Below are 25906 nucleotides of genomic sequence, written 5' to 3'. Positions count from 1 at the left end.
GTTTTTTTTATCTAGAAAAAGTGTTTATTGGAGTTGACTTTGTACATCAAAATAGTATCTTTCATAACGGTTCAACGTGTTTTTTTTCCCTATCCAGAACATGTACCAGATAAATGCAACCTCTACAATAAAAAGGAAAAATATCAGTCATTATCAAAAGCACTAACAGTTTTTGGGATGAAGGAGTATGTGAATAAAATCTTTGTAAAGTTATTTTATTTGCCTTTCTTTAGCACACCGACGGAAGTCCTTTCTTAAGCAAGCTTGAAAGGTAGCTGCCGAGATCCTCGTCCTGAAAGAGAAATAGAAAAACAAAACAATAAACAGAACTTCGTGAAATCTGGGCCCAGCTTCAGGCTGAATAATGTAATATAATACCACTTTATAAAAAAAACTTTATATATGTGGTTTCCTCTCCACAGATCCGACCTGTAACTTATCCTACTGGCATCTCCTGCTTGTTCACGCTAAACAGGCAATCTGCTCCACATAGGCACAGGAGAAATGCAGGTTTAAAAGAGAACTTTGACACCTAAATATTATAGGCCAATGGATGAACAATCAAATTTATATAATTCAATAATTTATACAAATTAAATTATTTAAGAATGGTTAATTATTAAAAAAAAAGTTAATTGTGCTCAATTAAAAACAATGGCTTCCACCTGGTGTACATGGCCCTTTATGTGTTCAAAGGTCCAAAGCAGCCTCCATGCTACAGATCAACATCAAAATACAAGAACAAACCTTCCTCGTGCATCTGTTCTTTGGAGAACAAATGGAATCAGCAAATGACACACGGGCATAACTTTGGCCAAGGCCAACTTTTTTTAAATCACTTTCATATTTTGCAGTGTATGCACAAACTTGTTCGCAGCATTTTACAGATTAACAGTTTTTTTTTTTGTTTATTCGATATTTGATATTCAGTGTAAAATAGAGGGAGTCCTCTTACACAAAAGACTATTCTGTAAAAGCATGTTCCATGCACACTAGGCTGAGTGCTGCGCTGGTGTGTGTGGCAAGGCAAGTTTATTTGTACAGCACAATGTCACTCAAAGTGCTTTACACAAAGACATTCAAATCACAATAAAACTAATCAAAACATACATAATCAAAAATAATCATCATAAAATTAATATTAGAGGAGAAAAGTGCAGAATAAAACCCTTTCAGTCATATGCACAGCTAAACAGAACTATTTTGAGCCTGGATTTAAACATTATCAAAGTAGAGGCCTGTCTCACATCTTCAGGAAGACTTCTCTAGGTTTTAGCTGCATAAAACTGAAATGCTGATTCCCCATGTTTAGTCCTGACTCTGGGCACCAGCAGGAGACCGGTCCCTGAAGTCCTCAGAGTGTGACATGGTTCAGATGGCACTAACATGTCAGAGTAGTGTAGTGCAGAATTATATGACCAAAGACAAATGTATTAAATATAGATTTTGTTATTCTATTGCTTTGTGGTTGTAGTGGCATAGTGGGTTAAGCTGTCACCCACTGACCTGTTCAAATCTTGTCCAAGCATACTATAGTTGTGTGGATGTTGTTGCATCTCCGAACAAGACACCTCACCCAAGTTGTCCCATTACAGTCACTGTATGTGGTTGTTGGTGACAGACTGGGTGTTACCAAAGAGGTTGTCACAATGAACCGTTCACAGAAACCATAAAAGGCAACAATGGCAAGTAGTTTAGATTTTCACGGAAATTATGCAGCGGAAGAAATTATGATGAAAGATTTTATGGTGGTTTGCCAGTGTATGGCCTCCCCCACCTAACTACATTCAAAGACCCTGCTAAACTTTGCACACCCACATATGCAGCTGGAAAGATCACTGAAGAGTTGTACAATGTAAAAGCAAAGTTACATGACTAATAATGCACACAATTACAACTACAAGTACTGCTGCCAAAATTGTATTTAAGTAAAATCTAAAAGTACACATTGTTATGGCTTTACTTACCCTAAATTTTTACGTGCATTGCTATGGATCTCTTTCACCTAACCTTCGTAATACCATCTGTTGTTATGCACGGGTGTATCTCGCTCGTGGGCCTCTACAGGTATGACTGTTTTGATGGTATAAATACACTGTAAGTATTTTCATTTTTTAGCTGAGGGTGAGACGACACTATTAGAGAGAACAGCTCTTTGACAACTGTGCGCACAATTGATTCAATAAACCAGACTTTTTGATTCAAAACAGCTTCTGTTATTTTTATATTTTTGAGGTTTTACAATTAAAAATTCCACACCAACGTGAAAAATACTCCTCAAAGTAGTAGGTACTTTTAATGCAATTTTAGAAGCATTATAGACCAGACCTTTAAAAACCTTTAGTCATTTTTAAACAACAATCTGAATATTCTCTGAGCTCTTTTATATCAGAACTACGGTAGTCTAAAGTATCCAAAATCAGATACTAATCAAAACTAAAACTAGTATCAAAACTAGATACTCATTAGAGCAGGTATTGATACTGAAATAGGACAGAAATGAAACTTTCCTGAATATCTTTAGAATGATCTTGAGCTGTAGCATGAAAAGCGTAAGACCACATAAACTAGTATACACCCTTGGACTGCTATGGGACCTGTTAGGAGCTCTTTAGCTTCCACCCGGTGTTCATAGCCCTTTGTGTGTCACTGAAAAAGAAAGAATGTGATTGAACGATCACGTTTGACTGGGCTTGAGACGCAACGGAGGATGTAGGGACCACACTGATGTAAATCTGTATAAAAAAATACAGAAAAATATCATTCTGAATTTGCCAGGTAACTGTATTCAGTAACTTCTGTGAATTAAAATGGAACAAATTACAATTATATGCTAGAATTCTACACTATTGTAAGTACATGTTTAAAAATGTGTTAAAAAGTCCAAATATCTACTTAATTAGAGTTAAGTAAAGTAATGTGAGTATTTGTATCTAGTTACTTTCTGTCCCAGTTCTTTTGTTCCTAGTGGCTGATCGGGTCTGTGGGGACTTAAAGCGCATACATACTATACTTTCAAATGTGGTTGGACTGTTTCACTTTCAAATCACACTTCGTGCTTTGGAAAATAACATGTGAGTCTCTATTGAGGTCATGTACAGTAAGTGGCATTATATACTACAGTCTAAAAGAGATGGAGACAGATAAGCAGTGCATGGTTGTGAACTAGTGTTAGTTGTAATAACATTTTAACAGAGAAATAATGAAGTCTTTTTCCATGGAGATGTTTTACGGTTTTTGACTGAAATGTTCCACGAAATGGTCTAAAACTTAGCCATTTCCATGGAGAGAAAAAGGTGACACCACCAAACCAAGTATTTGACAATAAAATTGTCTATAATTGAATAAATGCAAGCTATATCAGTTCATACACCGTCCTGTTGAACAATGCCTGTAGTGAAATGCTTCTTCTCAACAATCGCATCTCAGCTAACGTTCATGGTGTGTATTTCTTTGTTGAAACAAATAAATATATAATACATAAATAAATTAAGTAATGAAATACCTGGTAACTCCATGAGAGCAGAAGGACCTTGGAGCTGGAGTCTTCTGCTGAGGAGGAGACTTTGATGACTATAGACTCCACCATTACTGTGCCGTCAGGGAGGTGCTGGATGGTGTAGCCTTTTAACACACTGAAAAACACAAAAATACAAAAATGTATAGAGAATGTCATTCTGTTAAAGACGATATAATAGAAAAACAGATCTGGTTAATTATAAACAAACACATTTCTTACTTTTACTACACATTCCTAGAATCCTAATAATTCACTGCAATAAGTTTACAAGCCTGCTTTACAACTTTCACAGGCCAGAGCGGAGTTTTGTCATCACGATAATGTTAACAACAACTAGCAAGCACACAGCATTACTTCCTGGTTCCTGGGCGATAAAAACATTCCTTAATTAGATGCAGACACAGTGCATACACAGTGTTACGGCCCCAGGCCTTATGCTCTATCCCGTTTTAGTATCTGAGCCCTGGCTGGTGATTGGAGGAGTGTTTTCCCACTTGGCCCATCCTGTGGCTCACCTGCAGCCGCCTTCCCCATTTAAGTAGATTTAATACATCTACTCGGGGCTGCTGGCCTTTGTAGCCAGTCTGCCCTTTTGTCTGTGTCTCATGTAGTGCGTTAGTCCTGCATTTGTCTGTCTTAACTTGTGTGTGTGAGACACTAGTTTTGTTATTTTTGTCACTCGATTCTGTTTGTAGGTTTATGTGACGTGTTTATTTTGGGATACGTGTGGTTTGGTTTTGTGTTACATGTCCTTTATTTTCTCACCAGTTTTGCGATAGGCCTACATGAACAATTTTTAGAGACATGAAACTTGTTATCGGTTAAACCTGTTATTTTTGGTTTCTTAATTTAAGTTATTTTGTTTATACGTTTGCTTGAATATTTTAGACCATTAGATTAGTTTAACAATTTTTCCATGTGTTTTTTGTTACCTCTATGACCCTAGACAAGCTGGGTCATAACAACAGCGTACTCACTTTGACCCCATGAGCAGCTTTTACAATATCTGTCATTTTAATGTTTCATGTAACTATGTGTTTAAAATTATGTTAAAAAAAAAATGAGTACAGACACTTTAAGTAGAAAGACTGTGTTTGATTGAACGTTCCAAATAAATTCTGTCTGTGTCAAACCTCTTGATGTGGGAGTAGACCCGGTGTAGCGTGTCTGCTTCACTGTGGGGGTCCTGGAGCTGGACTCTGCAGGTGAAGCGTAACTGATGTTCATTCAGACCGAGCTCCTTTAGGGCCTGCTCTGAGGACACCAGTTTCAAACTCTGAAAACAACAAGAGTGTTACCGTTGACCAATTTTAATTAAGTTTTTAGATTTAGTAAAATAACAAAAACTCATATTTTAGTGAAGCTTTGGTCTATGAAGTAAATTTGTCAATGATGGTAAACTTAATTACACTAGACAATTGGAGACAAATTTGGGTTATGAGGCTCACAAACCTTTAATACAATAATTCTTTAAAGCCACACCATAACGCTTTATTACCCAAAAAAACAGACTAAAATAAAAGCATGTTTTTATATTGAAAAAAATACAGGTGCTATTACTCTGAGCAGGCTCTGATTTCACAAACCTGCCTCTTATTTGGCCTCGAGGAGGGCCAAATACATTCTTTGGCTATAATACTCCACAGTATGGCATAAAACGTATCTATCTCCGTGGAAAATGTTCCAAAGAATGGTTTCAAATCATGCTTTAGCTGCCGTATTGTTAACCTGACGACATAGTAAAAATGTAATAAATATTCATGATAACTTACGTTTTCTTTCATGATCAGGGTTCCATGCATTGTGCGAGGTTTTTTCAGGTCAGGCAGTGGGCCTTAAAACCAGAAATAGGATTTAAAAAGATAATATGGAAATGAAGTCAATGTAGGCTACAGTAAATGTCAACATAGCACCTCGTTTGCATAAGTCACACCAGCCATTGCATGGCATTTAAGAGTGGTACAGTTAAATGTAATGTGTTGAATGTCAGACCATTGGGAGATTACCACAGACTGTACTACATCACGAATCACCAATCACACTGTACTAGGGTTTTACAATGCTTTGTGCCGTAACCGTTAACCTTTCTCAAATCAGGAGGACATAATTTCATCTAAAAACAAAATATATATTCAATATATTTAAATATCTACTATAAATATTAAATATCTACATATAAATACCAATACAACTTCAACCTTATTTCCCACTCAATGACTGTATGAGAATCTTTTGCCTGAGTCTTGCACAGTTTAAGATGTGACATGGAGCATCCTGATATCATTATGTTATCACTGGTAAATACAAAAAAAAAAAAATGAAAGAAATTGAAGGTGTCACTGAGATATTAGAGCAAATAGGATTTTTAGTGTTTGGCAATTTTTCAAGCACTAAATAATCAATATTTAATCAATAATTCTCATGTTAAAATTTAATTCTGAATTGAAACAGGAACAACAGAATCAATTCCTGACAGTTAAAATGTTTCACATCCGCTTTCAAGATAGTTTTGTACATACCACAAAAAGTTTAATTTTGATACCTGTTCATGTAACTTTCTAACAGCCCCAGAACATAGTATAATGTGTGATTTTGTCTGTATTAAAATATCCAGACCAGTTGTACCTCCCAGAGTCATCTCCCTCTTCAGCAGGTTTAGAGAGATGTCCACAGGAACACTGGGGTTTGTCGTCACTGTGGTCGTCTCTCCGTTCGCCGGCATGTAACAGTTTATACCTGAAATTTAAAAAAAGAATATCATTATCAGAATATCTGTAAAAAACACATTATGATTGACACAACACCAATCCACAGTGTCATTTATATTGAAGGCGCACTATGCAGCTTTTATGGTGGTGGGTCTGTCACCTGCTTGTCTCCATAAAGATATTATACAAGATAAGAGGGGGAATTCCAGAATGATCCACAGTATGGCATTAATCTCATCCATTTAGCATTTTACTGATAATACACACATAAAATGCATTGGCCTGTTGGTGTCATCTGCTTGTCTCATGATTTTATATGATACAGTGGATCAATCAAGGAAAAGCAGTAGCATCCCTACGGAGACGGACTATCCATAGAAAAGTTACATACTGTGCCCTTAAAGCTTTTTTGATGCAGGTAACTTTGTGAAGTTTTGTAGAATTTCTCATCCAAATACCTAACTAACTGGTGCAGATGTTTTATTTTATAACTATTTTTATATTGTAATGTGTCAGCTACTGTGTCCAAGTCTATAATTGGTGAACAGAAAGTATCCTCCTGACAGCGCACTTCCCTGGGCCCAGCAGCCCAACCCTTACATGGAATCTTTTAACAAATGTATTTATTCATTCATGTGGTGCTAGTTTTGATCCAGAACCAAGTTAATGCTTTTGAAATGTCTACTATATCAGTATTAGTGGAGTACAGGAAATTGTAAGCTCAAACATGCACTTACTAAATTCCTGTTCGATTTTGCCTTTGAGAAACTCCATCTTGGCGGCCTCTCCATGCACCAGCAGCATGTTCCGTGGCTCAGCCATCCTGATGAGCTGCATGATTCCTTTAGCGTCGGCATGAGCGCTGAACGACATGTACTCCACCTGTAACTTCACATCCAACTGTACAGAGCAAAGACAAAAACATGAGCTGTGATTATTATAATGAGACCAAACAGATGACAATCAGAAGTACTTTCTGTCTGAGAATAGAAGCAGATAATGACATTTACCAGGAAATAAAAGGGGCAATAGACATAGGCTATTATCTATGATCTATAATTGAATCAGCACATTTAAACATTGTTAAACAATGTTATATTTTATTGTATCATTTTTTTATGCAGTAACTTCAAAGAGAAACAAAAAAACAAAATGTACTGTACTTAATACAAAACTCACCGTAGCTCTCCCCTCCATCTCCAGCTTCCTTTGACCATTCAAAATTTTGTGACCAATTGTTCCTTGTACACAGTATCCAGGCATAATAACCTACAAAACATTCAGTGTTACAGCATATACGGCAATAATGAATATTTACACAAGTTAAATTTATTTTAATTCAGAATAATCATTTCTGAAAGGTTTCACTTCTATCTATACTTTGAAATAAGAAGCAGAGAATATTGTAAGCAATACATTTACACAATTCAAGTGACATGTGTCGATGTGTAAGTTTTAGGTGTTTTTAGGGATATTGTGAAAAAAAAAATGAGACAGACCATATTTTTCTCATTGCCTGCCCATTTCTTGAAGATTTGCAGGGACTGTCCAGCGTGTAGCATACCAGGCGTAGCAAACACAACCTACAACAGTCATATTTGCATTTATATTTATATTTCTTCCATTTAAAGTAAAAAGGCCTGTAGGATTCTTACCATGGGCCCAGGGTTATCAGCGTAGGACCGATCAAATGCTTTTATATGTTTAAACTCAAACATATTTCTCTGTACAAAGGTTTTTCTGATTTTCTGGTTGGTCCATGTGATAAAAAGTTTGTAGTAGTGGTTAGCCTTCTCTGTCAGCCCAGTGGAAAAGTAGATGGGGGCTTTTAGGTTCATTCTCTCCCTGTGAATCCAATACAAAACAAGATATTACATTACAGTGAACAAGCAAGTAGGTAAAAGTTATTTATATAAGGTTTTTCACAAACTACAACCATGTTCACAAAATACAAGGATAGGTTGTATCAGTACAGGAGTATAAGTATTAACAATGTAATAAATTATGTTTTTTTAAAATACATTTTTGAAAGTTCAATAAGAAAATATTCCAAATTTTTAATAATCTATGAAAAAAAATACATAGAGAATTCAATATTCAGTGGATACATTTGCTTTAAACAATCATAGCACATAATTCCTTTCAGTATTGTATTATGCATTGTCCCTAAATAAAATTATTATCACTTCCTGTAAAAATGTTATGGACTACCAAGTGTCTCTGTACCACTAGTTGGGAAACACTGCTCTAATTGACAAGTGAAAATGTATAATCCAAATATGCAGGCTATAATTTTATAAATGTCTTTCAAAAATATATTTAGTTTCTGCTCTACTTCATTTTGTATAATATTGAAAGGGAATATTACCAAAATGTCTCCAAGAGGATGCAGAGTTCCTGGGCTCTCCCAAGTGCAAAAACTGGAATCAGGACCTGGAAAACAAGTCAATGGATGGACATAACTAAATCAGAGCTACAACTGTCATAAGAGAGAGTTCTTCATGGGATGTACATTGAAAGTTATCCATGGGTTTCAGAATGATGAAAAATTAGTATGGTTGTCATACCGATTACAGATTTAAGACAAAATGTATATCTTTTGAACCCGTCCTTAATGGATATACCCAGAAGCCCATGAATAGAATACATTTGTGTACATTTCATTAATTATAAACTTCACCTTTCCTCCTCTTTCTATCGATTCGTGAACTTTCTTCAAAAAGTCCCTCTCCCTGCACCTTTTGGAGTCTCTGATGGTCGTGGCGTAGGTTGACTCTGAGATTAGAATATCTGGACGGCATTTATCAATCCATGCAGCCCTAGATTAGGAAATTATATATAAAACAATATGCATGGATTCATTTGAGTATTAGAATAAAAACTCAGGATTAAAAATTGTACTTACCCTAAATGTCTGTCAGGTGTCATGTTATAATCCCCCTAACAAAGAATAAATGAGGGGTACAATGTTAATTTTGTAAATACTTGGTGAATGATAAAGATTAGTTTGCACAAGTGGTGGAAGAAGTACTCAAATCTGTTGCTTAAATATAGATGACGGAGAAAAAAAAAGTAAAAAAAGGGTAAAAAGTAAAAGTATTTCACGCAAATTATGAGATTTAATAAAGCATCAAAAGTAGTGACAGAAACCACTGAATCAGTTTATTTGTATATTTTTGTACTATGAATTAAATTATAAATGTGTTAAAACTAAACCCCTCAGCCTTTTTAGGAGGTTTGAAATACTGTAATAATAAAAAACACTTTAAATTTTCAGTCCAGTTAAAAAATGTAGTGGAGTAGAAAGAACAGATACCTTCTCTCAAATGTAGTGAAGTAAAAGTAAAAACTATCCACTTTAAAATGTACTTAAGTAAAAAACGTAGGTATCTGTACTTTACTTAAGTACAGTACTTTACTACTTTTACTTTATTACGTTCTTCCACTTTGCACTCACCGTATAGACCACAGACTCAGATCCCACTTTGATGTGGACCATTGCTGCTCCCAGAACATGTCCAGCGTAGTACGCTTTAATCTCCAGTTCATCATCCACCTGCCACAAACAAACAGATGCAGGTGTATATCTATTCATCAAACACCTACATAGGTTTAAGTATCATCAAACATGTGCACAGCTGTTGGAGAGGTTCTGAGAAAAAAGTGAAGAAATACATCAACAGCAACAGATTTCATTATTTGGACAGTATTATTTATTTACCAGTAATTGCTTAACCATTTAAGATTTTAATTTTATGTAACTGTTTGTTACTGCCTGTTACAAAAACTCATAGCTGAGGTTTTATGATGTAGGTTCTGAGGTTCACGGGTTGTTGTAATGGCAAAAGATCTTGTTGAATGTTAAAGGGATAGCAGGTTAAAATTTGCAAATTTGTTTGACCAAAATCACTGTGATCATGGAGCAAAAAACTGGCATAAAACGTCACGCCCTCCATGACATAACAGAACCTTTTCACTAAGAAAATTCTATTTGACTTCTTAGTTGTCTCTTTGCAAGATTTTTAAACACAAAACCAGATTAATTTGTTTTTCTTTTTCTTTTACACTTTTGTGCATTCTCTTTTATTATTTTATTTTTATTGTAAGAAATTTGTGCCCATTGAGTAATATTTACCCCTGCCCTCCAGCTGTAACCTTCAAATTCTAAAATGTGAAATTATTGTTAATTATCACCCGTTCCTCACCTGTACAGTCTGATGAAGATTCAGAGGCACCACTTTTTTCATACAGTCCTTGATCATCTGTGAAGTGAAGAAGTTTGTCTCGCCCTTTTTGTCGACTGTGATTTTGCGGAAGTCTTCGAGCAGAATGGGGCAAATGGCTTTGGTAGGATGGGTCATATAGATGGGACCATCATAGCCTACCATCTCGCTCATGTAAGGCAGAGCACCGCAGTGGTCCAGGTGGAAATGGCTGAAAAATATACGGTCTCCTTAATGCTACATAAATTGTCATAGGACTCTTGAGAGCACATAGTAAGCTTACAAATTTTAGCTGGAGGCAAGGTAAGAATTATATGGTGAACTGATCTAAGATGTCATACTGCATCAGATCTGGTTTATAATTACTAAGAATTCAACTAATGGTCTACTTGAATCAAAATTTGTCATAAGTGTACTACTTATTTTAGCACAAACGAAAAATAAATATTTTTGTTTTGTTTTTTTCATTCACAAATTCAAGGACTCAAGTTATAAAAATATGTTCTTCAAATATTTGGTAGGTCACAAAATAAATGCCCATCACCTCACATTCTTCGTTATTTTTGTGCCATTATATATAAAATTTCTAAAGCTCTTGTTACATGCTTATCTCAAATGCACCACAAATTATAGAAATGAAGGCGTATATAGAAATCGGGTTAATCTGTACATGATTTTATTAGTAAGAAGGAATGATATGTTACCTGATGATGACACAGTCCAAAAAGTCAGTCAAACGTCCATTTTGTGTTATATATGAAAAGTCGGGAAAACGTCTCTGAAAATTAAACAAGAAAATAAACATACAGTACATCATTATGCCATACTAGATGTGTAATTATGTGTTTTAAGAAGAGCTGTACATATATTCTGATGGGTAATAGACATTGTTTGCATTATTATTACTCACATCATCGTTGTACCCCATGTGCATGCCACAGTCCAGCATAATGTTTTTGCCCCCAATGGACACAAGTATGCAGCTTCGCCCGACATCCTGCCCAGCACCTTCATTGAGATATTGTCAAAAGACAACAAAATTTATCATGCAAATTGCATCAACTTTAGCATGCAAAACCCCCTATAATTACAGACAGAGCATATTCAAAGCCATAATTAAAATATAAGAGCATTAATGTTATACCAAATAAACGTTTTACAAAGCATTCAACTATTATAATCAATACAGAATTCAAAACAATATGGTAGTGTTGACAGAAGTAGCTGCTTGTTCGCTAGCTGCTTTACTTACCCAATGGTGTTACTTTTATTTCAGGCATGCTGGCTTCAAATAGCAGCTCGTTTTATGGGAGGTTAAACTGAGATTCCTGTGGACACTATGACCACTTTTTAATAACAACAATATCACTTTTATTTATTGAAATACGTGTTGTTTTACTTGTACACATGTGAGCGGTGTATCAGGAGTAGTTTGAGCAAACCAGATCCGGACATTGCTTTCAGAATAAAAATCAACATAGTCTATATGCGTGCTTTAGGTCCAAATTGTATCCTATTTAAAGAAAGATTGAATTGAATTGAATTGAATTTATAATTGAATTGATACGTAAACATTATAATTACTTTATTTGATCATATCTTCAGAAATACCAAAGTAATCTATTTTATTTTGAAAGGAATATTCTGTTTCCGTTGTGTCACGATTGGAGTCTGCGCAGTGGAAATGGATTAAAGACCACACGGACGCTCCATGGGACCGACGCTTTTCCTTTCATCCCTTCATTTTACAGGTAAATCTTATAGTTATAGACACTGTATATGCAAATTGGCTCATTTTAAATGTGTTATGACCATTGTCCGTACTTGTTCTTTTTCGTTTTTGTTTCCGTTTCAGTTTGAATAAAAGACCATGGCAGATTCAGTGACATCAGATGATCAGAAATTCTGCTTGAAGGAGGTGCTCGACACTTTCAGGTTATGCCTGTCTGAAAACAAAGAGGTGTATCTGGAACATTACGTGGCTGGTTGGCGAGGTTTGGTCAGGTACGTTGTAGATCATGTATAATTAATATTAATACGCAAGTAATTTCATTAAATTTCTTATCAAATGATACTTTGAAATTTGACCTATTTTCATTACTAGGTTACTTACTTACCCATTTGTCATTGATTAGTTTCCTCTATCACTTGATTATTGGTTATTTGACTTGGAGCACAACTAGGTCTTTAATTTTATTAAAATAAAAAAAAAAAAAATAATAATAACTTGACATACTGCTGTCTCTTTTATACATGGAAAAACTTAAGATGAAGATTTTCAGTATTAATAATTTTATGACTAAATTGTTATTAAAACCATACTGACTAAATGCAATATTAATAGAAGTATGACATTAGTAAACACGAGAACAGGCAAAATGACTATTATTGATCTGAAAAGTTTGTGTAGGCTATATGGTATGATTAAACTCATTGATTATATGTCATACATATCATTCATCTTTTTGAACTGTTTGTAAAAGAAAGTCAAATATCAGTTGCAAACAAACAGAAATACAAATACCAGAAAATGAGTTAATCAAGGTGGTCACTTGTTGGTATTGTAGACCCAGGCCATGCAGGCACTATCATATTGTGGTGGTTCAATTGTAACTTTGCATGTGTCAGTATTTATGTATAATAAGTCATATAAATTGTATAAAAGATGTTTTTGCTTGCCATAATCAAAACAGAAATTGTAAGAGTTGAAAACAACCAATATCTTTACTTCGACAGGTTCCTAAACACATTGGGAAGTGTGTTTGGCTTCATTTCCAAAGATGCCGTCAGCAAGATTCAAATCCTGGTCAGCCTCCTCAAAGGTGAAGACGGCTCTCACTATAGTACCATCCAGTCTATGGTAAAATATGAGTTGGAGAACCAACTAGTGGACCTCACCAAAAGTGGTGCCCACCCAACTTCAGGCTGTCGCACTCTGCTGAGACTCCACCGTGCCTTGAGATGGCTAGAGCTATTTCTGGACAGTTTACGCACCAGCACCGAGGACAGTAAGACTTCTGTGTTGTGCGCGGTTGCCTATAACGAATCCCTGGCTAAATTTCATCCCTGGGTGGTGCGTAAAGCTGCGGGAATGGCGTTCTGTCTTCTTCCCGGGCGACAAGATTTCTTTGATATCATGAATGTAGGGACTCCGGAGCAGGTTGTTGCCATGTTGGGAGAAGCAGTTCCTCTCATCAGTGAGGTGTACCAGATCACAGAGGACCTATATGCTCAACACAACATACTAGATTTACCTTAGGGTGAAAGAAGACTTACACTGATACGGTCTGTGTTAAAGGAGAGAGGATTTTATGAACTGTGGTGGGAACAAATATCTTTAAATATATTACTTGAAGACTAATACTACTACTATTCATAGGGTTTTACAACATAACTGTTATGTGGTATGTATATTACTTATTGACCTAATTCTTCACTATGATAATCACTTTTAAGAAATTACTGTAAATACAGTATCAATCAAACTTGCACTCAAAAAACTGCATTTTTTTTAAACTAATTGTAACTGTATTGGGGTCTAGTCTGACATTCCATCAAATTATCTACTGAAATACTTGGTCTTTTATGTCACATAAAAAAGTGCCAAAGAAAATGGCACTTTACAATAAAGCTACTGATCGTTTGTCCTGTTACAACACAGGATGCTGGATATTTTTTATTTCATGGCCAGTTCTGATGGTTTGTAATCTTAAGATAAATCAGTTTTTTGTTTAGTGTTTAAAATAATGTACAGTACAAATAAATGGTTACCAAATATTTTGATTCTAATGCACTATGAATGTAACTCAATAAAGTATTTCAATTCCAGTGGTGTGTATTGCATTCAACAACATTGCATAGAACAGATATATATATATATATATATATATATATATATAAATTTGTGTTCATGACGGCTGTTGTCATGGTAACGCCCCTACGCCAAACGGAGTACTTCCTGCATCCGTGTTTTCATTTTGCACTTGGATAACTTGTTTTTTACATTTATTAATAGGAAAACAGGCAAACTTTTAGCGTCTACTGGCAGTTTTGTTGCGTTAAGCACTTTATTGTGGTGTAAGTGTGCCACATGGCAGTGCATTTGACCAGACCCAAGTCCTCGAAAGGACGACGCAGGTCAACGAAAACGCTCACCTTTTTCCAAAACAACAGTGAAAGTAATCCACAACAAAGCGCTACCGGATCACTTGTTTCGGCCGAGTTTGGCGTGGGAGGACCGGATAACCAGCCCCGTTCACAGTCAAGACCTGAGATGCGGCATTCTGGATATCTGAGCCAAAATCAGATTCAACAAAACGAGCTGCCGGACGGGTCTGCGGCTGGACAGTCCCTCAACAAGTACAAGGTTCTCCCGTCCATAGAGAAAGAGAAAGGAAGGTCCAAACTCAGTCACAGCGAGAATAAAGTAGTGCACAGTCTAATACTCACCGGCAAGCAGATTTTAAAGTCTGCAGAGGTGGGTACACACACAGAGATTTTTAAAAAAGCATTTTAAAAAGCTCCTCTGTGATACCATTTGGCTACTCCTTATTAATAATTACCAACTTTGTCACAGTGGTGGAAGAAGTATTCAATTTTCTTACTTAAGTAAAAAGTACAGATACTGGAGCAAAAAGTACTCAAGTTAAAGTATCACATGAAAATCTACTTTAAAATGTACTTAAAGATTAAAAAGTAAAAGTATTTCGTTATATGGTTTCAAATGTAATAATTTTGATAAAGATTTATGCTGAAATATTTGTATATTTTTGTTCCCTAAAACTATGAATGTGTTAAAAATAAACCCCTCAGTGGTAACAAACAATGATAATAATAATAAAAAAAAATCTATTAACAAACATTTATTTACTAATGTAGGCCTAGTCTTTAAAATATGTCCTTAAATTCAACTCTAAACCTCCGTTTACAGGCATGTGGTGATGGAGGCCACACAAAAGGACAACTACTTGGCACCTGCAGCTCAAAGAATGACAGAATGGTGGCGCTATCACCAGACACAATGCTGCTGGCTATCAAAGACCCAGGAGGAAGGAGGTTTGAGCAGTGTTTTCACTCATCAGACACTTTGCTCAGCGTGAGGGCGAGTGCAGAGGTGACATATGGGGTGAAGTTTGGAGGAAACACAACAATAGAGACCATGGAGGTGCCTCGAAGGAGCTTTAATGACATGAGCCTGACTCTGGCCCAATGCGGGATCAGCAATAAGTCTGTGCTCTGCATCTTTCAACAGGATGAGTGAAGCCAAAACTGCAATAATGCTGCATACAGTTTGGGCACATTTTTTCTTTTTTCTTTATTTTCTTGACTCATTCTCACTGAACGCATCAAAACTATGAAGGAACACAGAATGTTGAATGTAGTCAACAATTTACTCAACTTGTTTTAGATTTTAAATTGTATTTTAATAACAACTGTTTGCTCTGATCGCTGCTTTAGCCAAATTTCACATTTCTTGACCCAAGCATGTGTCTGTGAAGTGAAAACCATAAAGATAATGGTTTGCAGCTCTGTCACCAAAGCAAACGGTGGCCACTTTGAAGAATTCAATATAACATAACGCAATATTTAGTTATTTAGAGTCATTTCACTTTTTTGCTACTTAATTCCGTATATCTTGCATCATATAAAAAAAAAGGAAAAAATAAAATTAAAAAAACATTCAATAGTAGTAGATCCAAACTTTAATTTTTTTACCTGTAAAACTGCAACAATAATTTTATAATCGACTGATGTAGCGGCTATTCCTTTTCCAATTAATCACTTAATTATATAGATTGAGAAAGGCCAGTGGATGAGATTTTGACTTGGATTCTGACCAGGTTAAGGGCATCTTGATTTTTTTGTGATGCAATTCCTGTTCAGTCACAGAACATGTTCTGGTGTCTGTGTAGACCAGACAACAATTAAACTGTTTCAAAATCAACAATCAATCTAAAACTAATATATTCACTAGAGGTGGGATGAGACACAATTTCCGCAAGACAAGAAGAGATATGAGATTGGGTCCACGAGACTTAATTTTTTTGCTGTCATTGTAGAACTGCTTTTTGGATCTACAGCTTGTAACATCTCCTAACGCTTTTTTGTCCCATCCAAATATAAATACCTTGGAAATAAATCTCTCTGTGCCATATCATTTTTTTGTAGTATTGTCAATAAATCAATCTTCATTAAGACAACACAGTGTACTCTTTATTTGAACAAAAAGAGTACAGAAAATACAGGATTTTTTAAAAGTTTAACTCAATCATATTCACACAGAAAATCAAACAACAATTTAAACAAAAGGAAGGCTCGCGTTTGCCGCTTCAGAGGCAAACCCCTCACTGAAACAGCTTCTCCATTTCCTCCAGATTTTCAGTGTCGAGTTTTGTAATTTTGCGGTCTGCGGGGAAAAAAATAGAACAGGTTAGTCACTGCATAATAAATTACTGTCTGCTCCAGCTAAACATATGTTTTTTGTGCATTCTGGGTCGTTTTACCAGTGCAAGTCAGCAAAGGACACACAAGGGTAGAAAATTAGCCATGCGCCAATTAAACAGACACGAGGACTGGTACATGACTTGTTTTTTTTTTTTTTTTTAATTCTGTCAAAAATATCCTCATCGTTTCATCCCTAGACAAAAGCAAGACTGCAAATTCTATTCATTATCCATGTGTCAGCTTGGTGAATGTTTTTTTTTTCCCTTTAAGTTAGGTTTCATGCTGTGACGTCAGCTTGACCTCTCTAAAAAAAACAACCCAGGATAAGTGTTGAAGGCCTCGTGATGTGAGGAATGTGGTGCCTACTGGACACTTGCATAGAGAACATTCACATGATAAAACGGCCCATAGTTTTGTCATGCAGCCCATGCTTTGACCTGGTAAATGATAATTTCTCAGTAACTAGACCTACCCACACAAACAAGAAAATGGGATAAAGTGTGACGTTTTCTCTATCAGCAGTCTCATTTAGTCTTATTTCAGACCTGGCTTAGTCTCATTGTTTAGCCCTAATTTAGACCTGATAAAGTCCAGGTTTAGATGTGGTGGTGCTCGTAGCCGAGTATCTTGGTTGGTGTTAGTTGATGTTAAGTTTGAGAACCACTTAACCAAGATCAAATAATTTTCTCACAAGAGCAGTTACAAAGGTGAGATTGTTAGTTTAAAAGGACTTCAAGCCCTTATGTTAACTCTGAAAGAAAAATCCACAAATGTTGAACCTTTTTATTTTGAACAATCCAAAAACAGAATATGGCCTCCATCTGCAAGCATTGCATTTTAAAATACTGTGATCATGACAAACTTCTCTGTTTAGGAGTTAAGCAATTAATCTACTATGTATTTCTGAATTGATACTTTGCAGCTGATCTCATCAACATTCGCTGAGGGTGTGATTCTAACTGGAGGCACTGCTCTGTCTGAAGCTCTGTTACTTTCATCTGAACTTTGTTTTAACACAATCTGACCATAAAGAGACTTAGTTGGAGATACAACAGATGAGCTGATTGGTGGTGTTAAACAAGTCCCTCTCAAATATAATTATAGTCACAAGCTCGCTAGCATTAGCCAACTGTTCCAGTTGGTAACTCACAGCTTTTTGTTGAAACCAATTCCTAAACAGGGCCATGAATGCAATGCTTGTTTTGATCAACATGTGTTATTTAAATCCATTTTGTATTTTGAGTGAGTTTTGAAATCTCTCGTTTTAAAATATTTTGACAGTGTTTGTGTGCATTGATCATTCTGACAGATATACATGCAGAACACCCCGCGCATGAAGTGACTGCAAAATATTAATAATCCAACTGTAAATCTGAGTGTAACATACTGAAGTGTATCTCTATCTGGTGCAGCAGGTCCATGCTGTGTTGACTGTCCACCATGTTCACAGCGAAGCCCCTTTTGCCAAAGCGTCCCGTGCGGCCAATCCGGTGAAGATACGTCTCGTTATCTGCGTTTCCGTCCAGGTCCATCGGGAGGTCAAAGTTCACCACAATGGACACCTGCTCCACATCGATACCTGCAAACAATCTTTGATCAATAGCTGTTAACCTGAACCCCCTCACAAACAGAGTACAGTGGCATGACATGACAGCTGATACTGGATAACTATGTTGAATAATGCAATGGTATATGGACTTCTTTTTTTTTGCATAAGTACTAGTTAAACAAAAAGGATATCAAGTAAAAAAAACCTGTCAAAATCAAAGCTTAACTGAACCATTGGCTAAAGTATCACTAAAATTTAGCCTGCACAGAAACTCACAAGAATCCTTCTTATCCTACTTCCATTTTTGTATTGGGCCCAACCCACCAGTGGACCAGAGATTGGACTTACAGCACAGCATTGTGATTTAGGCAGAGTTGCAAGTATTCATCTGAACCTTTATTCTGATCACTTTTTGACTTTATGAAAACTTAAATGTAAAAAGATATTTTCATTTTAGGCTCTACAAAGAATAAAAACTATACACTTCTGCTGAGCTCTTGTGTAACCTCTGTGTGATTGCAATAATTAGAAAATTAGTTTTATGCTGATTTTCTACCATTATAGTGTGTATAGATAAACATGTGTTCCTTTACCTCTGGAGCACACATTGGTCGTGACAAGGACTTTCTCGATGCCATTCCTGAATCTCTGGATGACAGCAGCTCTTTGGTCCACTGTCATTTCACCACTCAGCAGCGCCACCTTGTGACCCTCCTCAATCAACTGTTTTGTCAACCAAGCAGCCATCCTACGGGTCTGAAGAAATCAAACATCCACATTTAAAATGACATACTGCAAGTATTCGGGCTTTAGAGTGTGCATGCCATACTGTGGAACATTCCAGGCAAAGCAACAACATCTCTATGAGACAGGTGACCCACTCTCCACCAGAAAAGTGCACCTTTCATTTTGTGACATTATTGATCATAGCAGGACGAGAGAACTTGTAACAAATACAACATATATAATAAACATACTTGTGTAGTTTAATTTCCCAGATTTCTTATGAAAATAGCACATACAATTGATACAAAAATACTAGCTCCTGCTCAATCGGAGAAAAACATATCTGACCATCTGAAAAGCCCATTCTGTCAGACTTACATGGCAAAAGATCATGGCCTGTGCAATGGTGAGGCAGGCGTACAGGTTACACAGGGCGGTGAACTTGTCCTCCTTCTCGGTGCAAATCACATAGAACTGTTTGATTGTATCCAACGTCTCCTCCTCGCGCTTCAGTCGGATGATGTTGGGTTCAGGGACCACGCGCTCTGCAAACCTCCATACAGAGTCTTCAAAGGTGGCAGAAAATAGAAGCATTTGACAGCCATGTGGTAGGAGTCTGGCGAATAAAAACAGGAATTCAGATTTCACCTTTTTATATTCTGTTTCTGAGTGACAAAAAATTTGAATATTTTGTTTTAAATTGTTGAATGGTGCCATAATTTGGATGGTTAAATGAACGGGAAGCTGAAACTCATGAATAGGTGACATTTTGAGGACTTCTGACTATCCAAGAGATAAAAATTAACAATTGAAAACAAAATATTTTATCTCAACAGTGCAATTTTTTTTTATCATTCTGAAACCCATGGATGCAAATCTCAGGTCTGTGTAGACAGAATTTTGATGTCAGACTGAAAAGCAAAGTAACTAACCTTAGATTAGTGACACATTAATTAACAGACATTTAAAATCTGTTTTTACCTGGACTATAAACCAACATTATTTAATAAAAAGGCACAAGAATAATGGAAAATATTCTTATTTGGAAGTATTAGCTATCAACACCTTTTAAGTCATCATTCCTTTTTTTTTTTTTTACCTTAAATCAATAGAAATTATGTTTTTCACCTGCTCATTCTGCCACAAAATGTCAAAATCAAAGGAGACTAATTAAGTTCACCCCAAATTATATGGTTCTATCAGATAGGAGAGGTCTTCCATATTTGAATGGCTGCAGTAAACAGCTGTGACTGATGGAACTAATCATCAAGAATAATTCAAACCTCTAAAGGAGCAGCACTAGACAGTTTTCAGAGTGCACAATGTTAAATCCAGGCTGTGCTGTTGTGATACTTGTGCATGCATACAATTCAAATCTATGGGGAAATCCCAAACATCCTTTTCATATATTTAGATTTAGAAATGCAGTGTTATGTGACCGGTGTAGGCGTATGCTCTGGTCCTGGTGGCCCTGTGTGGCGATCATCACGTCAGCCTCGTCCAGCACAAACACAGAAACCTTCATTGGGTCGATCATTCTGTATTTGGTGCACCAATCGAGCAGTGTGCCCGGGGTCCCAATCACTATCTGCTCCTGCAGCGCCACACGCCGAGCCACTTAGGACATAACACACATAAGAAATGACACATGAAATGAAATAAATAACTCAAACATCACATGACAAAAGCAACTGTCCGGTTAACATCTTGAGTTCTAATTAAAGGTGCACTATGTAACTCTTCTGATGAGGGGTTCACCACTGCTTGGTTGCATGGAAATGGTGTGACTTTGCATAGAATTTTCCATAGTATGGAACTAAAGTCTTATTTCTAAAAGTACACCGGTTTTTATTGCACTTTGAAAAACATACTCCTGTGATCTGGGTCGCCTCTACACAGATCAGACCAGTACCTTGGCCTGGCGCAGTCACCTGCTTGTCTCTGTGGACAAATAGTTTACTGCCATAAAATCTCCATGGAGACAAAAAGGTGTCAGACACTCCATCAGAAAAGTTGCAAAGTACATCTTTCTGGATGCCAGTTTTCAATTAAACATGATTATAAATGTCTAAATGTCTTTTTTGATTTCAATTAGAATTTCCGATTACTAAAACCACATCTTTCCTATAGTGTGTAATGTAGTTTGACAATACCTATTAAAGCAAGGATGCGTACTGACCAATTTGTAGTTTTTGCAACACTAAAATTCAACATTGTGACATGACCACTGCGCTGGTCTGGTTTCCCTCATGTTTTCTTACTTCGGTTGCCTCTAACAGCATACGCCAGTTTGACCTCAGGATAAAACTTCCCCATCTGCTCAATCACTTGACCGATCTGAAGAGCCAGCTCATATGTGGGAGCGAGGCACAGGCACTGAAAACAACAACAACAGTCTCAACAAACTCAAAAGAAAAGCTGGACAAAGTATAGTTTATATTTAAATGCGAAGGTTTATATAAAACTGTATGGATGGGAAACATCCAGGAACTGGTCACAAATGTTTAAAACCACCCACAAATATAGAGCAATGTTATGATAAATGCAACCAGCAAATATGTTACCTCATAAATAAAACTAGGAAACAAGTAATATTTTTCATTTTAAACTTATTTAATTTTCAAAAGTAAAGGTTACCTGTGTTGCTCAAATAATATTTAGAACATTTTTCATGGAAACCCATATTGATAGATAATATTTTCACTACCCATTAGGAATTTGCAAAAAATGTATAAGTATATAATGCAAAAATATATACATAATTAAACACTACTTATATGCATCAGTATTGTTCCACTCCATCGACATTAAACTGTACCTGTGTCCACTTGTTGGCTGGGTTGATGTGGCTGAGCATTGCCAGGGAAAAGGCTGCAGTTTTTCCTGTTCCAGACTGTGATTGAGCAATTAGATTCTGTGGACTAAACAAAACATTTACAAATAAAAACAGAGGTGAGTAGTACTCTGTTACATTTACTCTGTTACATTTACTTGAGTAACTTTTACTTTCAGAGTATTTTTCTAGCAGCATACTCTTACTTAGGAGTACCGTCACTTCAATAAAAATATTCCTCGAGTGTAATTTTTGGCTAATCTGCCTCTGCAAACAAGTAAACAGCTGCTCACATAATTGCAATTTATGTACCTGCGTTTCACATTTGCAGTCACAAACAAAGTTTATCTATACTGACAGAACAATTTAACAGCTTGCAACTTCAGACAACTAATTATTTTAATGACATGTTTTGACAATGCAGCCGACCATTTCAGCAAATAAACTCTCTGGATGAGGATATTTTAGATGAATAAAAACTCACGGTTGTGCCAGCATCATGGGCAGAGCGTTCTCTTGGATTCGAGATGGTCGGTTGAAGCCCATGTTGTAGATCCCCTTAAGAAGTTCAGGTTTTCTAAGGGTTAAATAGTGAAATTATTAGCAGGATACTTTTAATGTTGAGTTGTTAGAACTATGGAATATTAATCTCAGGACTATTTGATTATTATCATCACTCAACATTTTTTCATCTTAAATCACTTTCCCCAAATAGTGTCAAAATTATGTAGCCAAGATTTAATATTAAAACTACTTGTTCAGTAGCTTTAATATTTGAATATTGCATACATCCCCGCAGATCTGACCAGTAACTTGGCCTGGTGGTGTCTTGTTTCCATGGCGATAGATACATTTAATGCCATACATTGGAACATTCCAGGCATAGCAATAATATTTCCATGGAGACAAGCAACAGGCAGACTCTGTAGCAAAAAATTGAAATAGTAAGTAGTAATAATAGTAATAATAACCCAGGTCAGATATCTGCATTCTGATTATTTGATTAGGAGAGGACTTGCCAACAAATGTAATGTTTTGTTTTAAATGGTTAATTGCTATGACAACAGTCATAATTTTGTATCATTCTGAAACCCATGGATAGACATTCTAAAACCTATTCAAGAACAAGAACAGAACTGGTACAAACTCACAGTCGGAGCTCCTCAAACGTCTTCACAGAGAACAGTGGGGAGTTGGGGTCCCTCTGCAGCACCTCCACCTGGTTCCTGTTCCTCACCAAACTGGTTCTGATCATTTTATTCAACAAACTCCGCTCAGCCAAATCGGCCTTATTTTCCGCCGCCTCCACATCTCCACTGCTCCTACGTTTGACATCTTCTGTGCCTGAAGACCTGCACGTGATGAGGTTTCCTTTGGTAAGACAAAAGAATAATTAGACATTGTCAAGTAAAAAACTAAATACATAAATAATGTAATTCTTTTGGTGGTTCATGGAGATTATATTGCTTTGCCCAAAATGTTCCAGAGTATGACATAAAATGCAGCTATTTTGCATTCAACTGAATGGAACTGATGAAACGTCTTGGATGAGCATCTTTTGCCATTTTGGATTCCTTTAATTAGAGGTGTTTATTTTTGTCAAAATCGTGAATTCTTACTGTAAGTAACCTCTAACTTGGTCTGGCGTTCTGCTCGTCTCCATGGAGATAGATCAGTTAAATGCCCTATTGTGGGACTTTTCAGGAAATGCATTTCACATCTCCCTGGAGACCAGCAATAAAAACTTACACAGTGCACATTTAAAAACGTTTTAGGTTCCGGAACATTTACACCACATTGTGCATCTTGGTCAAGTTTATATTTGGCTTCTACTCAAACTAAAATAAAAAGGCTGTCTACTAGTGGAGTAGTCACCTGCTTGTCTCCATGGAGGTAGAGGTTTAATACTATACTGTGAAACATCAAGGCAAAGCAATAACATCTCTATGAAGACAAGCAAGAAAAGTTACATAGTGCACCTTTAATGAGTTATTCTAAATTCATTAAAGTTACATAGTGCACCTTTAATGAATTTAGAATAACTATGGCCGTTGGTTCTTCAGCTCTGCAGTAATTTTCTTACCATTTAGATCAGGTCTCAGAGTGGGTGAGTGACTACGTCGGTTGCCTTTCTCGGCAAACTGATAAAAACAAACAAAAACAAACACACAGTTAACATTTAACGTAAAATATTGCGATGAGCGATTTATAAACTTATGTTAAACTTTAATTAGTTCAGCAGTTAATTCTCCTCTCATATGTCCACGTGCTGTCTTTAATTTGAATTATGCAAATCAAATAAAATGCTAAATTTGTCAGAAAAAACACGCATTTCCCCCAAAATATGTTTGGCAGTTGAGCTACGCAGGTGAGCGCGCGATAACTTGACATTTTTACACCAAAATTAACTCACCTTTATCGGTTCAGTTGTGGATTCTTGGACATCCACTGCAAGCGCCCACGACTCTCCCGACATTTTCAAGCAATTGAGATGTTTTTTGTGTACTTTTTAAGCTACGAGTTGATGAGAAAGTGGAATAAATTGCCAAGATGATTAGCCTGATTACACTGCACAGACTATGCGCCGCAACTACTGAGGCAAGGCCACCCGTCCAATCAAATACACTAGAGTAGTCCGAGCAACCATTGCTATGACGGCTGCCATCTTAAAACAGTCAACGAATTATTTATGGCGAATTTCACTGCATTAAAGTCATAGTCTGAGCTACAGTGATACATTTGAGGAACTTAACAAAAATGGTTTATTGCCAACCCAGTATATGTACAAATCAAACAGTATATGATAAATAATAATCAACTTTTTACATTAGGCTAATTAGCAAACCTGTTTTTTTCCCTTTTGCTAGTCTTCCAACCACGTGACCATCGCCCGCCTACACATAGCAATTAGTTAAAAAACACCACAGAAATATAAATGAAGATGTGTTATGTGCGTATGTAAGTTATTATTAGGCTGACTGATATAATATGATATCATTTGTGTTCAAACATTTATTTTGATAAGGGTCACGTGACAAGCACACAGCATAGCAACCATGGGGAAAAAAGCCACGTGCCACCCATCCATGCCACTGCAAGGTAAAGTCTGACAAAACCATTTAAAATGAAATACTTTGTCATAGCCAAACTGACTTGAATGCGATTAATGAAGAAGTAGAAATAGAATCATTAGCAATAACTACCTGGATAAGAATGTGATATCTTACATCTTTCTTATAGCTTTGTGGTTTACAAGTGGTAATTTCTATTTAGTTTGACTCAGATGAAGCAACTAGTATCAGATTTGATTGGTGAGCTATAGGCTACACACTATTCTATTGTACTACTAATAATACAAGTTGTCTCCTTTTATTTTAATTTATCCTGTATGCTCTGTCTAGGTAGTAAAATGATATTCTCTCAAAGCATGTATAGATGATGGCTTTCAACCTGTGCTATGCAAGCTGAATGTTGTCCTATGTTGTACTTATTTAGAACTAGACCAGGGGTGGGCAAACTACTTCCCGGGAGCCATACATGGCCCTTTGGGCTTATTAATCCGGCCCACCGAATGTGACCAAATTATATTAAAATAGGTAAGGGTAAACCTCATTCAATTTACCTTGATCTGTTGTTGATGTTTTGACACTTGGTAAGCAGAGTTTTTCTGCTGTGTTCATTTAACTGAAATTTAATAAATTAATTGTTAATTGAATTAGTGCATTTGGAAAACAATTTGTACAATGAGCCTTGCATATTCATGCTTTGCTACATGTTACAGGCCAAATCTCTAATGTAATATATACATATATATCCTGGCCTCGCCCCTCTGTCAAATGTTAGAACCCATTGTGGCCCTTGTGTCAGAAAGTTTGCCCACCCCTGAACTAGGCACTGTGGATT

The 25906-nt window shown here is 36.3% G+C and overlaps 4 protein-coding genes across 4 annotated transcripts; 2 read left to right on the top strand and 2 right to left on the bottom strand.

Annotated features, from left to right (window-relative positions):
- Positions 1-32: 32 nt before the first annotated feature.
- On the bottom strand, positions 33-11897 carry ints11 (integrator complex subunit 11). The gene is made up of 17 exons (XM_033969483.2): positions 11704-11897; positions 11362-11459; positions 11156-11229; positions 10434-10662; positions 9686-9784; positions 9134-9168; positions 8909-9047; positions 8597-8661; positions 7884-8073; positions 7728-7811; positions 7408-7497; positions 6966-7128; positions 6146-6256; positions 5293-5354; positions 4654-4796; positions 3506-3635; positions 33-292 (listed from the first exon to the last, which is right to left on the bottom strand). The coding sequence occupies exons 1-17, from the start codon at positions 11729-11731 to the stop codon at positions 230-232; spliced, it is 1803 nt and encodes a 600-aa protein (XP_033825374.1). The 5' UTR covers positions 11732-11897; the 3' UTR covers positions 33-229.
- Positions 11898-12126: 229 nt separating this feature from the next.
- On the top strand, positions 12127-14278 carry cptp (ceramide-1-phosphate transfer protein). The gene is made up of 3 exons (XM_033969484.2): positions 12127-12202; positions 12307-12455; positions 13188-14278. The coding sequence occupies exons 2-3, from the start codon at positions 12322-12324 to the stop codon at positions 13708-13710; spliced, it is 657 nt and encodes a 218-aa protein (XP_033825375.1). The 5' UTR covers positions 12127-12202; positions 12307-12321; the 3' UTR covers positions 13711-14278.
- A 263-nt stretch (positions 14279-14541) lies between these two features.
- ubxn10 (UBX domain protein 10) lies at positions 14542-15711 on the top strand. Its single transcript, XM_033970112.1, has 2 exons — positions 14542-14928; positions 15382-15711. Exons 1-2 carry the CDS (start codon positions 14542-14544, stop codon positions 15709-15711), a joined length of 717 nt encoding a protein of 238 aa, XP_033826003.1.
- A 933-nt stretch (positions 15712-16644) lies between these two features.
- Positions 16645-24866, bottom strand: ddx19a (DEAD-box helicase 19a). The gene is made up of 11 exons (XM_033970110.2): positions 24417-24866; positions 24087-24144; positions 23155-23374; positions 22488-22580; positions 21989-22091; positions 21432-21546; positions 20610-20787; positions 19549-19786; positions 19038-19200; positions 18283-18474; positions 16645-16857 (listed from the first exon to the last, which is right to left on the bottom strand). Exons 1-11 carry the CDS (start codon positions 24477-24479, stop codon positions 16796-16798), a joined length of 1485 nt encoding a protein of 494 aa, XP_033826001.1. The 5' UTR covers positions 24480-24866; the 3' UTR covers positions 16645-16795.
- Positions 24867-25906: the final 1040 nt, after the last annotated feature.

The sequence above is a fragment of the Periophthalmus magnuspinnatus genome, chromosome 7, assembly GCF_009829125.3.
Source record: "Periophthalmus magnuspinnatus isolate fPerMag1 chromosome 7, fPerMag1.2.pri, whole genome shotgun sequence".
Lineage (NCBI taxonomy): Eukaryota > Metazoa > Chordata > Actinopteri > Gobiiformes > Gobiidae > Periophthalmus > Periophthalmus magnuspinnatus.
Note: the sequence above shows the minus strand (reverse complement) of the source record. Positions and strands in the feature narration are given on the sequence as shown.

What these genes read in the sequence shown, in the direction of transcription:
- ints11 (XM_033969483.2), bottom strand. Translation starts at nt 11,731, where the DNA reads ATGCCTGAAATAAAAGTAACACCATTGG. An exon ending in CTGATAACCCTGGGCCCATG is followed by an intron (nt 7,812 to 7,883) that starts GTAAGAATCCTA and finishes TGACTGTTGTAG; the next exon opens with GTTGTGTTTGCTACGCCTGG. An exon ending in TGCTCTCATGGAGTTACCAG is followed by an intron (nt 293 to 3,505) that starts GTATTTCATTAC and finishes TTTCTCTTTCAG; the next exon opens with GACGAGGATCTCGGCAGCTA.
- ddx19a (XM_033970110.2), bottom strand. Translation starts at nt 24,479, where the DNA reads ATGTCGGGAGAGTCGTGGGCGCTTGCAGTGGATGTCCAAGAATCCACA. An exon ending in CCACAACTGAACCGATAAAG is followed by an intron (nt 24,145 to 24,416) that starts GTGAGTTAATTT and finishes TGTTTTTATCAG; the next exon opens with TTTGCCGAGAAAGGCAACCG. An exon ending in CAGCCAACAAGTGGACACAG is followed by an intron (nt 21,547 to 21,988) that starts GTACAGTTTAAT and finishes TGTTGTTTTCAG; the next exon opens with TGCCTGTGCCTCGCTCCCAC.
- cptp (XM_033969484.2), top strand. Translation starts at nt 12,322, where the DNA reads ATGGCAGATTCAGTGACATCAGATGATCAGAAATTCTGCTTGAAGGAG. An exon ending in GGTTGGCGAGGTTTGGTCAG is followed by an intron (nt 12,456 to 13,187) that starts GTACGTTGTAGA and finishes TTACTTCGACAG; the next exon opens with GTTCCTAAACACATTGGGAA.
- ubxn10 (XM_033970112.1), top strand. Translation starts at nt 14,542, where the DNA reads ATGGCAGTGCATTTGACCAGACCCAAGTCCTCGAAAGGACGACGCAGG. An exon ending in AGATTTTAAAGTCTGCAGAG is followed by an intron (nt 14,929 to 15,381) that starts GTGGGTACACAC and finishes CTCCGTTTACAG; the next exon opens with GCATGTGGTGATGGAGGCCA.